The sequence below is a fragment of the Equus quagga genome, chromosome 12, assembly GCF_021613505.1.
Source record: "Equus quagga isolate Etosha38 chromosome 12, UCLA_HA_Equagga_1.0, whole genome shotgun sequence".
NCBI lineage: Eukaryota > Metazoa > Chordata > Mammalia > Perissodactyla > Equidae > Equus > Equus quagga.
In genome coordinates, this window is record NC_060278.1 from 4,103,177 (window position 1) to 4,117,390 (window position 14,214).

At 34.5% G+C, this 14,214-nt stretch overlaps 1 protein-coding gene across 1 annotated transcript in view; it reads right to left on the reverse strand.

The window, feature by feature from the left end:
- The window catches only part of CCDC7 (coiled-coil domain containing 7), a 485,718-nt gene that overhangs the window by 351,057 nt on the left and 120,447 nt on the right, over nucleotides 1-14,214 (reverse strand). The window contains exon 14 of the mRNA XM_046679053.1: nucleotides 324-389. Coding sequence (XP_046535009.1) covers nucleotides 324-389 — 66 coding nt within the window. The remainder of the gene's footprint in view (nucleotides 1-323; nucleotides 390-14,214) is intronic.

Below are 14,214 nucleotides of genomic sequence, written 5' to 3' on the forward strand. Positions count from 1 at the left end.
CCAAAGTCCTAGTTTAACTGAGTTTAACTGGAATGCCTGCAAGATTTTACTTTTATATCTAATATTGTCTCAGTTTGAAATAGATTCTTTTTGCTTGACTAAACAAGTTTACTCCTCTTTCTAGCTGATTGTGTTAAATAAGAGCAAATATTTAATTTTATTAGCATATTGCTATTGCATAAAATGAATATACTTAAAACCTGGCAAAACAGTAAAATATACAGACGACTTAGTTTACAAGGTCAAAATTATTCATTTAACAAGTTCTTTGAAGATATTTCCTTTATTTGTTAACAATTTTAAAAGAACATGATATCCTTTACCTGTAAAGCTTGTTTCAGTTTTTCCTGAAGGATTTTGTTCTCACTTTCCAGAGCATGTGCTACTTTCTACAATATAATATAAGGAAAAAAATTATTCATTCTGGTATTTTTGTTTTTATTAATTTACTGTTACAATTATTACTTTTCTAAATTCCAAAGATAGCTAAGATGATAATTTGAGCGCACACAGTTACTGTATGCTTCTCAGGCATATGGGTGGATAATATCTATACCTGTAGCTTCCCATTGATTTTCCACAGGCAAAGTGACCTTGAGTCTGGCAAATTATAACTACAGTAAATGAAACATTTCATTTTTCCTTTTCTCTAGGCCTGAAATATTTACATACAAACATTTCCAATTTTATGAAAAGAAGCAACTCTACCCTTAACACAAAATAAACATAGTTCTGGCTTTGTGAGAATGAGTGGATTCTATTACACAGGAAAAGTCTCAAGAATTCTCCATCAGATGGAAGACAGTTTAAGGAGCCATACCCAAAGTCCTCAGTTCTGCTTATGGTATAGCAGAGCAAGTTTCTACTGGAGAAACCCTGCCACACATAACCACAAACTCTGAAAGAAATACAAATATCAGCACTGGAGAGCAACCAAGAGTAGGTAGATTCTTGAGAGAAGGTGAGACTTGAAAGAAAGGAAGAGTCTTAGGTAAGATTCTTGTTTCCTGGTTTCTAGTCTGAGGGCAAGCACAATCTGAGCCAGGCAGAGCACCTAATAGCTGATAGAAAACCTGAGTTTTTAGGCCTTACCAACCAGAGGACAGAGTTTACAGCAGTCACAGCCACTGCAAAGGTTAGAGAGAAGTCACACAAAGAAGAGAGCCAGAGAGAAGGAGCCTCAAACTGTTTGTATAAACTCTGCCCAAGTCCCCCTCTAACCACTGAATCACATATGCATAGGGAAGACTCTAGGTAGCCTAGCAAAAGCTAAAAGAAGTGAAATGCAATTAGAATGCTGCCTAAATACAGAATCTTTATTTTGCATTCCATCATGTTAATTATAAATTAAAGCAAAACAAAGAAATATAGTACCAATCATCACAAGAATATGGCAAAATACAGAGTTTCAACAAAATGACATTCTCAATATCCAAGATACAATTTAGTATTACTTGACATTTGAAGAAAAAGGAAAATGAGACTTATTATTAAAATAAAAAACAATCTACAGGGAGTGATCCCAAGATAGTCCAGATTTTAGAATTAGCATATAAGCTTTTAAAGAAACTATTATAACAATACCCAAAGTAAGAAAAAATATGCTCATACTAAATAAAATTATGAAAATCTCAGCAGAGAAATACAAACTATAAAAAACAGCCAAATGGAAATTTTAGAACGGAAGAATACAATATCTGAACATAAAAATTTAATGGATGAACATAGGAGTGGATTGAATATGACAGTGAAAAGTCAGACCATTTGAGGATACATCAATAAAAAATTTCTATCTAAAGACAGAGAGAACAAAGATTTTTTTAATCTTTTTTTAAATGATTTTTTTAAATAATTTTTTAAATGAATAGAGACTGAGGAACATCTGTGATAATATCAAATATCTAACATACAATTATGTTCCTATAAGGAAAAGAGAGAGAAGTGGTAGAAAAAGTGTTTGAAAAATAATAGTTGAAAATTTCCCAAACTTGGTGAAATTTACATACTCGAGATGTTCAGAAAATCCCAAGTTGTTGTATACAAAGAAAACCATGCCCACACACATCAGAGTCAAACTGTTAAAAACCACGTAAAAAGAGAAAATCTTCAAAGCAGACAAAGAAAAATGACAAATTACAGATAGGGAAACGATGATGTGAATGGCTATTTGCTTCTCATCAGAAAAAAATGAAAGCCAAACAAAAATAGAAGAAAGTCTTTAAAGTGTACAGTAAATGTCCTCTTCTGAAACAGAGTTATTTTAAAAAACAAAAGAAAGCTTTAAATCTACATTTTTATTCTCATTGAAATTTGAGAGGACATAGCATCTATAAAAACAGAAGCAGGCAATGCAATAAAAATAAACCTTCCATCCACTGCTCAAGAGGTTTCTATATACGGCCTGTGAGGTACTCAGGAAACTCACTTCCATACACAGGCACAGAAATATAATAAACCATCTCATGGAACTAAGCAACTTGAACAATCCAAAGAGGTATCCCTATAAAGCAGAACTAAAGGGACAAACAGAAAATAATTAGAAAGAAAGAATGAGAACTCTGATGGAAATCTCTGATCAATGTCACCAGAGCCATCAATTAGGGTCTCCTGAGATCTGTTTTTAAAACATGATTTTTTAACTTAAAACTTCAAGAGGAAGTGAGATTGAGAAAGGCTCCTTTAGTTTTTTCTCTTTTTTATTCAGGTAACAATGGTTTATAACATTATATAAATTTCAGGAGGACATAATTATATTTCAACTTCTGTATAGACTGCATCGTGTTCACCACCAAAAGTCTAGCTGAAAGGCTCCTTCTGAGAACACATTTAGGAATACTGTAAATGGAAGAAATACCTCATAGCATAGAACAAACTTACAAGTAGAAGCCAAGATGAAAATATACAAGATGTAAAGAATAAATCTAGGACTCATAATATACAAATATTAGTTTCAGAGGCATAAAAGGAAGAAGAAAGAGAAATAATAATGAAAGAAATACAAAACAAAACTTCCTTGAGCTAAATTTAAAAAAAATAATAATAATAAGGCCTGGTAAAATCTCTAAACTTCAGTGAGAAATGAGAGCAAGAAGTTAAGACTGAGTCCCAGACAACATCAAATTACCATACCCACCTGAAACCATCTACTCAAACTTTCCATGAGAGAAAAATAACATTCTATCTTAAGTCATTGAATTATATGAGGTCTCTTTAAATAGCATCCTAGCCTATTTTCTAATTAATAAGGATATACAGAATTAAAACAATAAAATGAATCCACATTTAATTGAATTTTATAAAGAGAGAAAGTGAGAGGGGGAGAGAAAGAAAAGAAAAGAGAATATATACTCCACTGTGATAGACTACAAATGGCCATAAATTCTTTGTAGCAGCTCCCATCAAAAGGTGGAGTCTATTTCCTCATTCCTTGAAACTGGGTTGGCTTGTGACTTGCTTTGGCCAACAGAATACAGTAGACCCCCCTTAAGCTCTGAGGATACATTCTAAGACCCCCAGTGGATGCCTGAAATTGCAGATAGTACCTAACCCTATATATACTATGTTTTTTATATACATACATACCTATGATAATCTTTAATTTATAAATTAGGCACAGTAAGAGATTAACAACAAATAATAAAATAGAACAATTATAACAATATACTGTAATAAAAGTTACCATAGACCTTAGCGACTTCGGCATACAATTTTTTTCTTTCCTTATTAAGTTGAGAACTTTCACCTTTTCACTTAAAGGAAGCACTTTACAGCTTCTCTTTGGCATATCTGATTTGCCAGCATTGCTACTCTTGTGCCTTGGGGGCATGATTAAGTAAAACAAGGGTTACCTGAACACAAGCACTGCAATATTGTGACAGTTGATCTGATAACCAAGACAACTACTAAGTGACTAACAGGCAGGCAGCATATAGAATGAGGATACACTGGACAAAGGGATGATACATGTCACAGGCAGGATGGAGCAGGATGGCTCAAGATTTCATCACTCTACTCAGAACAGCACACAGTTTAAAACTTATAAATTGTTTATTTCTGGAATTTTCCATTTAATATTTTCAGACCACAGTTGACCATGGGTAACTGAAACTGTGGAAAGCAAAGCCACAGATAAGAGAGAACTACTGTGCAATGCACTATCTGAGGTCTGAAATTAGGCCTCAAGAAGACTTCCACTTTCGTTTTGCTCTCTTGCTACTGAGAATCCTTCTATAAACTACCCAGGGCTAGCCTCCTGGAGGACGAGAGACTAAAAAGAGGTTTCATCTGTCTTAGATGTTCCAGTGGGACCTCATATATGTGAATAAAGCTATCTTAGACCATCCAACCCAACCCAAGCCTCCCCAGAGAGAAAACCTATCCAGTCACTATGAAAAATAATGAGTATCTGCTGTTTTAAATCACTAAGTTTTGGATTAATTTGTTATTTAGGAAAAGTTAACTGGTATACCTAACAATAGAAAATGTGCATTATTTTATGTCATTAGAATATTTACAAAAAATGAATATTGTGTTGGATTATTTCCATAAATGGCCACTGATAATTTATTCCAATCTATGCCACTCCTCCCCTTAAACATGGGCTAGCCTCATGACTTTCTTACAGAACGTGGTGAAAAAACTTTAAGGACTTCCAATTCCAGTCTATAACAAGCTTTTTTGTTTTTGCTTTTGCCTGCTTGGGTCCCAACCATCAGGTAAAGAAGCTTGGGCTAGACTAGTGAATGACAGGACACCAGACATGTGAGAGAAACTATCTTGGACATTTCTGGCTCTAGCTAAGCTCCCAGCTGAATGTACCGTGTGAATAATCTCAGTCAACATGACATGAAACAGAGACACTGCCTAGCTGAGAGCAGCACACCCATGAATTGTGAGAAATACTAAATCATTATTGTTTTAAGACACTAAACTTTGGGGAAGTTTGATATGAAGCAATAGAAATATCTAGATGCAGGGTTGGCACAACAAGAAAAACTTAAAACATCAGGCATTGGCTTTGGGTCCAGCAGGTGAGGAGAAGCTGGAAGAGTGGTAAAGAGACTATTGGTGGAGACCAGAAGAGTAGCAAGAAGACTATAGCTGAAGACAGGAAGAATGTCAAAAAATCTATGACGGAGGCTATAAAAGGCAGTGAGGCTAAAAAATGTATACTGGAGGCTAGAAAAGGTGGGAGGCACTCTGTTATGTAGTGACAGAACAATTAACAAAACTCAGGCCATGAGTAACTTGCGAGGTTAAAAACATACCTAATAAACTTGTGGATCTAGCTAAGGAAATTTCCAGTAGGACTGCTAAAAGTATTATTTGGTTTATATTAGTAACATAAAATAAGGTACTTCAAGAAGAGAGATGAGTTAAAGAAAGAACTGTTAAATTTTAAAACAGAAATTAGAAAACATATAGAGCATCCAGGACAGTATCTCAGCCTGAAAAAAAATTCTCAAAGTAAGAAATTACTTTAGGGCAAAGATCAAAGCTGTGGTACTGATAATAAAACACAGCTTCGGAGTAAAAGTCAAATCTAGGGTGTGGCTATAAGACCGTTTGTTAAGACCTCTGAAAGATTTAATTATTCTTCATGTATCCTCCTAATTAGACAACAGGATTTTAATAATCTTGAGGGTATTGTCTTACAAAAGCCTGACATATCTTAAGTAAAAAGAGAAAGAATTATGGATGTGGATTTGGGGTAAAAGAAAGAACCACAATGACATATATGGAAAACAAAGTTTTTAAGAAAAATATCACCATATTAGACTAAAAACGAGAGAGACATTTCAAAATGAAAAGAGATCTCTAGGTCCCCAATTTTCTATGAGTAGGAAGCAGGCTGACAGAGCTATTCAGCTGCAAACATGGGCCATTTGTTATGAAAAAGGAATGATGATTCAGAGAGTGGAACCAATGTACCAAACTGCAAAATAAAGTGCTACTTAGAACAACAGATTAGGGAACCCTTGCCAGGGAGCAAAACTAGACATTACTCAAGGTATATTCCCCACCCAGAGAGTAAGGAGAACTGGTGATATGTATCTAGTTGGGTATCAAAATTGCTCTGGATCATGTGCCTTCTGTTTCCCCCCTTTTGAATAATAGTATCTATTGCAGTTACCCTATCCTTTTCTCAGTAGTATATGTTAGGTATGTTTTGGAGGGGTGGGATACAGATAATTTGCCTTTTTAAAAAGATAAAAGATCTTCAGATCAAGAGGAGCTGTGCCAAGAAACCTCATCCATATCTAGACCTGGTACGGATGATAGATCCTAGACTTAAGATAAAACTAGAATGCAATGAGACTTTAGAAGGAATGGAAGAGTACATTTTCCATGTGGGAGAAATATTAACAGGTGGCCAGAGCGAAAACTATCATAGATTTTTCCCAAAATGACCATCTATAATTTGTCCCATCCCTATATACATATGTCACTTCTCCCAGCAAGAGGTAGAGTCTATTTTCCCTCCCCTTGAGTCTGAGCTGGCCCCTAACCAGTAAAATGTGGTGGAAATTACATTCTAAATTCATAAAGCTTCTGAGCCCAAGTCTTAAGAGGTCTTGCAGATTCTACTTTTGACCTATTGGATTCTAGCTGCCATGCAAGGATGCTTGGGCTTGACTACTGAATGATGAGCAACCACATGAGAGAGAAGGATTCAGCCCTTAGCCATCCCACCCACCACCAGACATATGAGGAAGCCATCATAAAGATTCCACAGCTGAGTGAAGAAACATGAGTGACCTCAGTTGACACAACATGGAGCAGAAGAATCCTTCCACTGAATCAAGTGAACCCCAAAATCAATAAGAAATAATTAATTATTGATGTATTAAAGCTCTAAATGTTGATGTAGTTTGTTATAGAGTAACAGAAAACTGAAACAAAAACATGCACTTGACCACAGAGAAAATCTTTTAAAACTTCCAAAAAGTGGAGATGTTTCATCATATTTTCTGATGTTAATTATATAAACAAGTAAGCCAACAATGAAAAGGTGAACTAAAAACATTTTTTGAAACAGAGAAACTCAAACATCTATAAAATACAAAAAAAATTATATTCAGTGAAAAACGCATAGCCTGTAGAGTGTTTTTATTAAACAAACATAATAATAAATAAGTTACATATACAACTAATATGGATTTGAAAAGGAACTAAAAATAAACTAAAGAAAAAGAGGTAAAAGAAATTAATAAAAGTAAGGTTAAACTAACTAAATAGAAAGCAAACAATAAAAGCAACAAGAAATAAAACAATAGAAGAGCTAAAGGAAACCCAAAACCACTTAGTTGAAAACATCTATAATATATAATGCCCTGACAAACCTGATTAAAAGGAAAAGAAACAAACAAATGAACAAACCAATAATTCTGTAAGTGGAAAAGAAATGGGAAAAGAGGTAGAAAAATAGATACAAGAAAAAGAAAAGAATAAAAAGAACTCAAAGATAACATAATGTAAAATTCTAAGCAATAAACTTGAAAAACCATTATAAATGGATGAGTTTTTATCAAAATATAAACCACCAAAATAGATGCCCCAATAATCTCAAAAAGAATTGAAAAAGTGGTCAAAGAGCTACCGGTTTTTAAAAAGTCTGCTAGATGATTTTATAGGTAAGTTCTACATAATTTTCAAACTATATCTTTCTTTTAAAAAAGAGCTTTTTGAAGAAAGCACCAAAAATAAGTATAATCACTTCACTTTAATCACAAACTCACAACAAAACAGACTAAATTTTGACAACAATAACTTAGGGAAGAGGAAAGGGATGGAAACTGCTCAGACTAAGGAGATAAGAACCTATCAAAAAATGGACTAGCTCATCTATGAGATCTTTTCTACAAATCTGATGGTAACCACTAAACAAAAAATCAGAACAGAGACCAAATGATAAATAACGAGAAAACCATCATAGAAAGTCACCCAATTAAAATGTCAGTCAGAAACACACAGGAAGAGAAACAAGGGAAATACAGAATAACCGGAAAACAAGAGATAAAATGGCCCTATTAAGCCCTCATATATCAATAATCACTCTAAATGTAAATGGATTGAATTCCTCAATCAAAAGACACAGAGTCAGGGGCTGGCCTGGTGGTGCAGCAGTTAACTTCGCATGCTCCACTTCAGCGGCCCAGGGTTTCCGGTTTGGATCCCAGGTGTGGACCTACACACTGCTTATCAAGCCATGCTGTGGCAGGCGTCCAACATATAAAGTAGAGGAAGATGGGTATGGATGTTAGCTCAGAGCCAATCTTCTTCAGCCAAAAAAAAAAAAAAAAAAGGAGGATTGGCAGCAGATGTTAGCTCAGGGCTAATCTTCCTCAAAAAAAAAAGACACAGAGCAGCTGGATGGATTAACAAACAAGACCCAATAACATGCGGCCCCCAGGAAACACATCTCAGCTCTAAAGACAAACACAGGCTCAGAGTGAAGGGATGGAAGATGATACTCCAAGCAAATGGCAAACAAACAAAAGCAGGTGTTGCCATACTGATAATCAGCCAAAGCAGACTTCAAGATAAAAAAGGCAATGAGAGACAAAGAGGCTCAGCATATAATGATAAAAGGAACATTCCACCAAGAGGACATAACACTTATGAATACATATGCACCTAACACACGAGCACCAAAGCACATAAAGCAACTATTAACAGATCTAAAGGGAGAAATTAAAAGCAACACAATAATAGCAAGGGACCTCAACACCCCACTTATATCAATGGATAGATCATCCAAACAGAGGGCAACAAGGAAATTGTGGAAGAAACGAAAAACTAGACCAGATGGACTTAATATATATAGAATACTCCAGCCAAAATCAGCAGAATACACATTCTTCTCAACTGCACATGGAACATTCTCAAAGATAGACCACATGCTGCAAAACAAAGGAAGACTCAATAAATTTAAGAAGATTGAAATCATATCAAGCATCTTTTCTGACCATAATGCTATGAAACTAGAAATCAACTGCAAGAAAAAAGCTGGGAAAGTCACAAATATGTAGAGACTAAACAACGTGCTACTGAAGAACCATTGGATCAACAAGGAAATCAAAGGATGATCAAAAAATATTAGGAGTCAAACGAAAATCATACCAGCTCTTATGAGATGCAACAAAAGTGGTTCTAGGATCGCAATTCATAGTAATAGAGGCACACCTCAAAAAACAAGAAAAATCTCAAGTAAGTAATCTTAAACTACACCTAACAGAACTACAAAAAGAAAAAACAAAGCCCAAAGTCAGCAGAAGGAGGAATAATAAAAATTAGGGCAGAAACAATGAAATTGAAACCAAAACGTAGAAAAGATCAATGCAACAAAGAGCTGTTTTTTTGAGAAGATAAACAAAATTGACAAACCCTTAGCCAGACTCACTAAGAAGAAAATAGAGAATGCTCAAATAAATAAAATTAGAAATTAAGAGTAATTAAAACAGATACCACAGTAATACAAGGGATTATTAAGAGAATACTATGAAAAACTATATGCCAACAAATTAGACAATCTAGAAGAAATGGATTAAATTCTTAGACTCATACAACCTCCCAAAACTGAATCAAGGAGAAATAGAGAATCTGAATACCAATCACAACTAAACAGATTGAAACAGTAATCAAAAATCTCCCAAGAAATAGAAGTCCTGGACAAGATGGCTTCTCTGGAGAATTCTACCAAACATTCAAAGAAGATTTAATTAATACCTATCCTTCTCAAACTAATCCAAAAAACTGAAGATGATGGAACACTTCCTAACTCATTCTATGAGGTCAACATCACCTGGACCCCAAAGCCAGACAAGGACAACACAAAGAAGGAAAATTACAGGTCATTATCACTAATGAACATATGCAAAAATCCTAAACCAACTATTGGCAAACCGAATACAGCAATACATTAGAAGGCCTATACACCATGATCAAGTGGGATTTATACCAGGGATGCAGGGATGGTTCAACATCTACAAATCAACCAATGTGATACACCACATTAACAAACTGAGGTATAAAAACCACATCATCATCTCACAAGATGCAGAGAAAACATTTGACAAGATCCAACATCCATTTATGAGAAAAAAAAAAAAACTCTCAATAAAATGAGTAAAGAAGTTTCCTTTCCTACTTCAACATAATAAAGGCCATATATGACAAACCCACAGCCAACCTCATACTCAGTGGTCAAAAACTGAAAGCCACCTCTCTGAGAACAGGAACAAGACAAGGGTGCCCACTCTCGCCATTCTTATTCTACATAGTATGGGAAGTTTGGGCCAGAGAGAATTAAGCAAGAAAAAGAAATAAAGAGTATCCAAATGCAAAAGGGAGAGTGGAAACTCTCACTGTTTTCAGACAATATGATCCTATATATAGAAAACCCTAAAGAATTCATTGGAAAACTGATATAATCAACAACTGAAGCAAAGTTGCAGGGTACAAAGTCAACTTACAAAAATCAGTTGCATTTCTATACTCTAATAACAAACTATCAGAAAGAGAACTCAAGAATACAATCCCATTTACAATCACAACAAAAAGAATAAAATACCTAGGAATAAATTTAACCAAGGAGGTGAAAGACCTATACAATGAAAAGCATAAGACATTATTGAAAGAAATCGATGATGACATAAAGAAATGGAAAGATATTCCATGCACATGGATTGGAAGAATAAACATAGCTAAAATGTCCATATTACTCAAAGCAATATACAGATTCAGTGCAATCCCAATCAGAATCCCAATGACATTCTTCACAGAAACAGAACAAACAATCCTAAAATTCATAGAGGGCAACAAAAGACCCCGAATAGCTAGTGTCGTCCTGAGAGAAAAGAGTAAAGCTAAAGGCATCACAATCCCTGACTTCAAAATATACCACAAAGCTATAGTAATCAAAACAGCATGGTACCAGCACAAAAACAGAAGCGAAAGCCCAGAAACAAAACCACACATCTACAGGCAGGTAATCTTCGACAAAGGCGCCAAGAACATACAACGGAGAAAGGAAAGCCTCTTCAACAAACGGTTTTGGGAAAACTGGACAGCCACATGCAAAATAATTTAAGTAGACCATTATCTTACACCATACACAAAAATTAACTCAAAATGGATTAAAGACATGAAGGTAAAGATGTGAAACCATAAAACTCCTAGAAGAAAAATATAGGCAGTACACTCTTTGATATCAGTCTTAGAAGCATCTTTTTGAATACCATGTCTACTCAGGCAAGGGGAACAAAAGAAACAATGAATAAATGGGACTACATCAGACTAAAGAGCTTCTTCAAGGCAAAGGGAACCATGAACAAAATGAAAAGACAACCCACCAACTGGGAGAAAATATTTTCAAATCATATATTTGACAAGGAGTTAATCTCCAAGATATATAAAGAACTCACACAACTCAACAACAACAAAACTAACAACGCAGTTAAGAAATGGGCAGAGGATATGAACAGACATTTTTCCAAAGAAGATATGCAGATGGCCAACAGGCACATGAAAAGATGTTCAACATCACTAATTATTGGGGAAATGCAAATCAAAACTACAATGAGATATCACCTTATACCTGCTAGAATGGCTATAATTACTAAGACAAAAAATAACAAATGTTGGAGACGATGTGGAGAAAAGGGAACCCTCATACACTGCTGATGGGAATGCAAACTGGTGCAGTCACTAAGGAAAACAGTATGGAAATTTCTCAAAAAATTAAAGATATAAATACCATATGACCTACCTATCCCACTACTGCCTATTTATCCAAAGAACTTGAAATCAACAATTCAAAGAGACTTATGCACTCCTACATTCATTGCAGAATTATTCACAATAGCCAAGACATGGAAGCAATCCAAGTAGTATATATATATAATAGAATACTACTCAGCCATAAAAAAGATAAAATCATCCCAGTTGCAACAACATAGATGGACTTCATGGGTAGTATGTTAAGCAAAATAAGCCAGACAGAGAAAGACAAACACCACATGATTTCACTCATATATGGAAGATTAACACACGGACAAAAAGAACAGATTAGTGGTTACCAGAGGGAAAGGTGTTGGGGTGGCCATGGAGGGTAAAGGGGCACATATATATGGTGACCCACAAATAATAATGTACAACTGAAATTTCAGAATGTTATAAATTAATGTGACCTCAACAAATTTTTTAAAGTCCTTTTTGAGTTCTGATTAGAAATGCATTACATTTATTATATTAATTTGAATGGATCAATATTTTTATAAAATTGTCTTCCCACTTGGCAACAGTAAAATTTAGATCACAAGAAACACTGTTTACAATTCTACCTTAATAAATTCATAGAATTTATAATTAACTAGTTTGATTATCACTGAGTTAAATTATTGCAAAAACTCTCTAATTGTTCTCCCTGATTGCAAAATTCAATCTCTACCCCAAAATTCATCGTTCATTCTTGGCAGAATGATCTTAATAAAAAACACCAAGTGGATCATTCTTAATATTCTTCAGTAAGTCCTCATATCTTATTCAAAATCCAAACTACTGATGCCATCCACAAAAGATCCCCATCAGGCCTCCTACTACTCCTCTCTTTAATCCAAAACTCCTATCATACTCAAGCATTTGAATTTCTCTAAATAGCCTTTGTACCCTCAAGTCCTTGTCTTTCCGCATATTATCTCTAAATAGAAATCCTTCCTGTTTTCTAACTCCATATTCTCAATTACTACATCATAGTTCCCTTTTATATGTGCATTTATTATGTTGGAATTAGTCGGGGACATGATGTCTCCAGTATGTGCTAACATAATATATTCCAGCTTCCAAACTAATATAATGTTACATGTCAAAGAAAAAAATTCTTTAAAGACTTTAAACTCAGAAAAAAACAAATTCAATATTTCCTTATCGATCCTGTACCTCTTATATTACATTATATATGTTGCATGCAACAAGTTTATTCAATTTATTCAAGTACCTATAGGATGTAATTACAATTACAGTTTATATTTGTGTTAAGGTATTCATATCTCGGAGTAAGTAATACGTAGTTTTAACAGAAAGACAAAGAGTTCTTGGCATTATGCATAAAAGAAACTAAGTTTCTGTAAATTTAGAAAGGTGACGTTCCTCGCGAAGAAACAGTCAATGGAGAGATCACATTTGAATTTATGCTTTTAGTCATTTTAGCCCCACCTACAAAGAGAGATGATTCTTGGGCTATCCAGTCCCACCAGAGTGCATCTGCAAATCTGGTCAAGTTATTTAACATCTCTGAGTTTCCCCTTCTAAAAATGGAATAACCCGTAATTACCACCAACGTACAAAAATATGGTGTAGATGATTTGACTCACAAAGCATTCAAATATGTAAAATATTTTTGTTTTCTATAATGTTAGGTTACAAAAAATACATTTGTCCTTTCTTATATCCATATGATTAAGCTGCCAATCACCCACTTAGTAGATATTTGCCTAGGGTAAATGCACTCTATTTTTCTAATAATCTGAAAATCATATTTAATAGAATAAAAAAATATTTTATATCATTTTACCTCAGCATGATTTTGTTAAGTACAATTCTGGCTACTGACTGCTAGTTCATACAGTGTCTTTGATGAATAAGAAAAAGAACCCTTCATTTAGGCAAATGCAGCCATATGCCAGGGTGAACAGCTGCCAAGTAAACCATGGGCTAGACTTCAACATCTGCTTTTCCTTAGCCCACTCTTGTTCAAGGAACAATCTGCACAACATAAGGGCAGGCTTGGGATCAAACTGATCATTTTATCTACATACTTTCAATGAATGTTAGAATAATTACCGGAATAACGATCCTCTAAAAACTAAACAGCTAATTTTTAAAAACTAGTCATTTTCAAAAACTAAAAGTTTTTATGACTTAGTAAAACATTTTATAAGCATATAATTACTTGAACAGATAGATAATGATTCCAACTGATTCTATTATCCATGCCTGCCTGAGGAAGCAAAACTGAACATATTTTCACTAATTGCAAATGCTGAGCAGGATTCAGAAAGCCATGTTTGCAGCTCAGATTTCGCTACCAGTTTGTTCTCTAACCCTAAGCAAGTCACTTTTTAGCTTCTATTGATCTCTGTAAAATGGCCTAAATCAGTGATGGTTCATAACAGAGTTTTGAAAGAGGGAGATAAATTCCTTTAAAATTCTCAT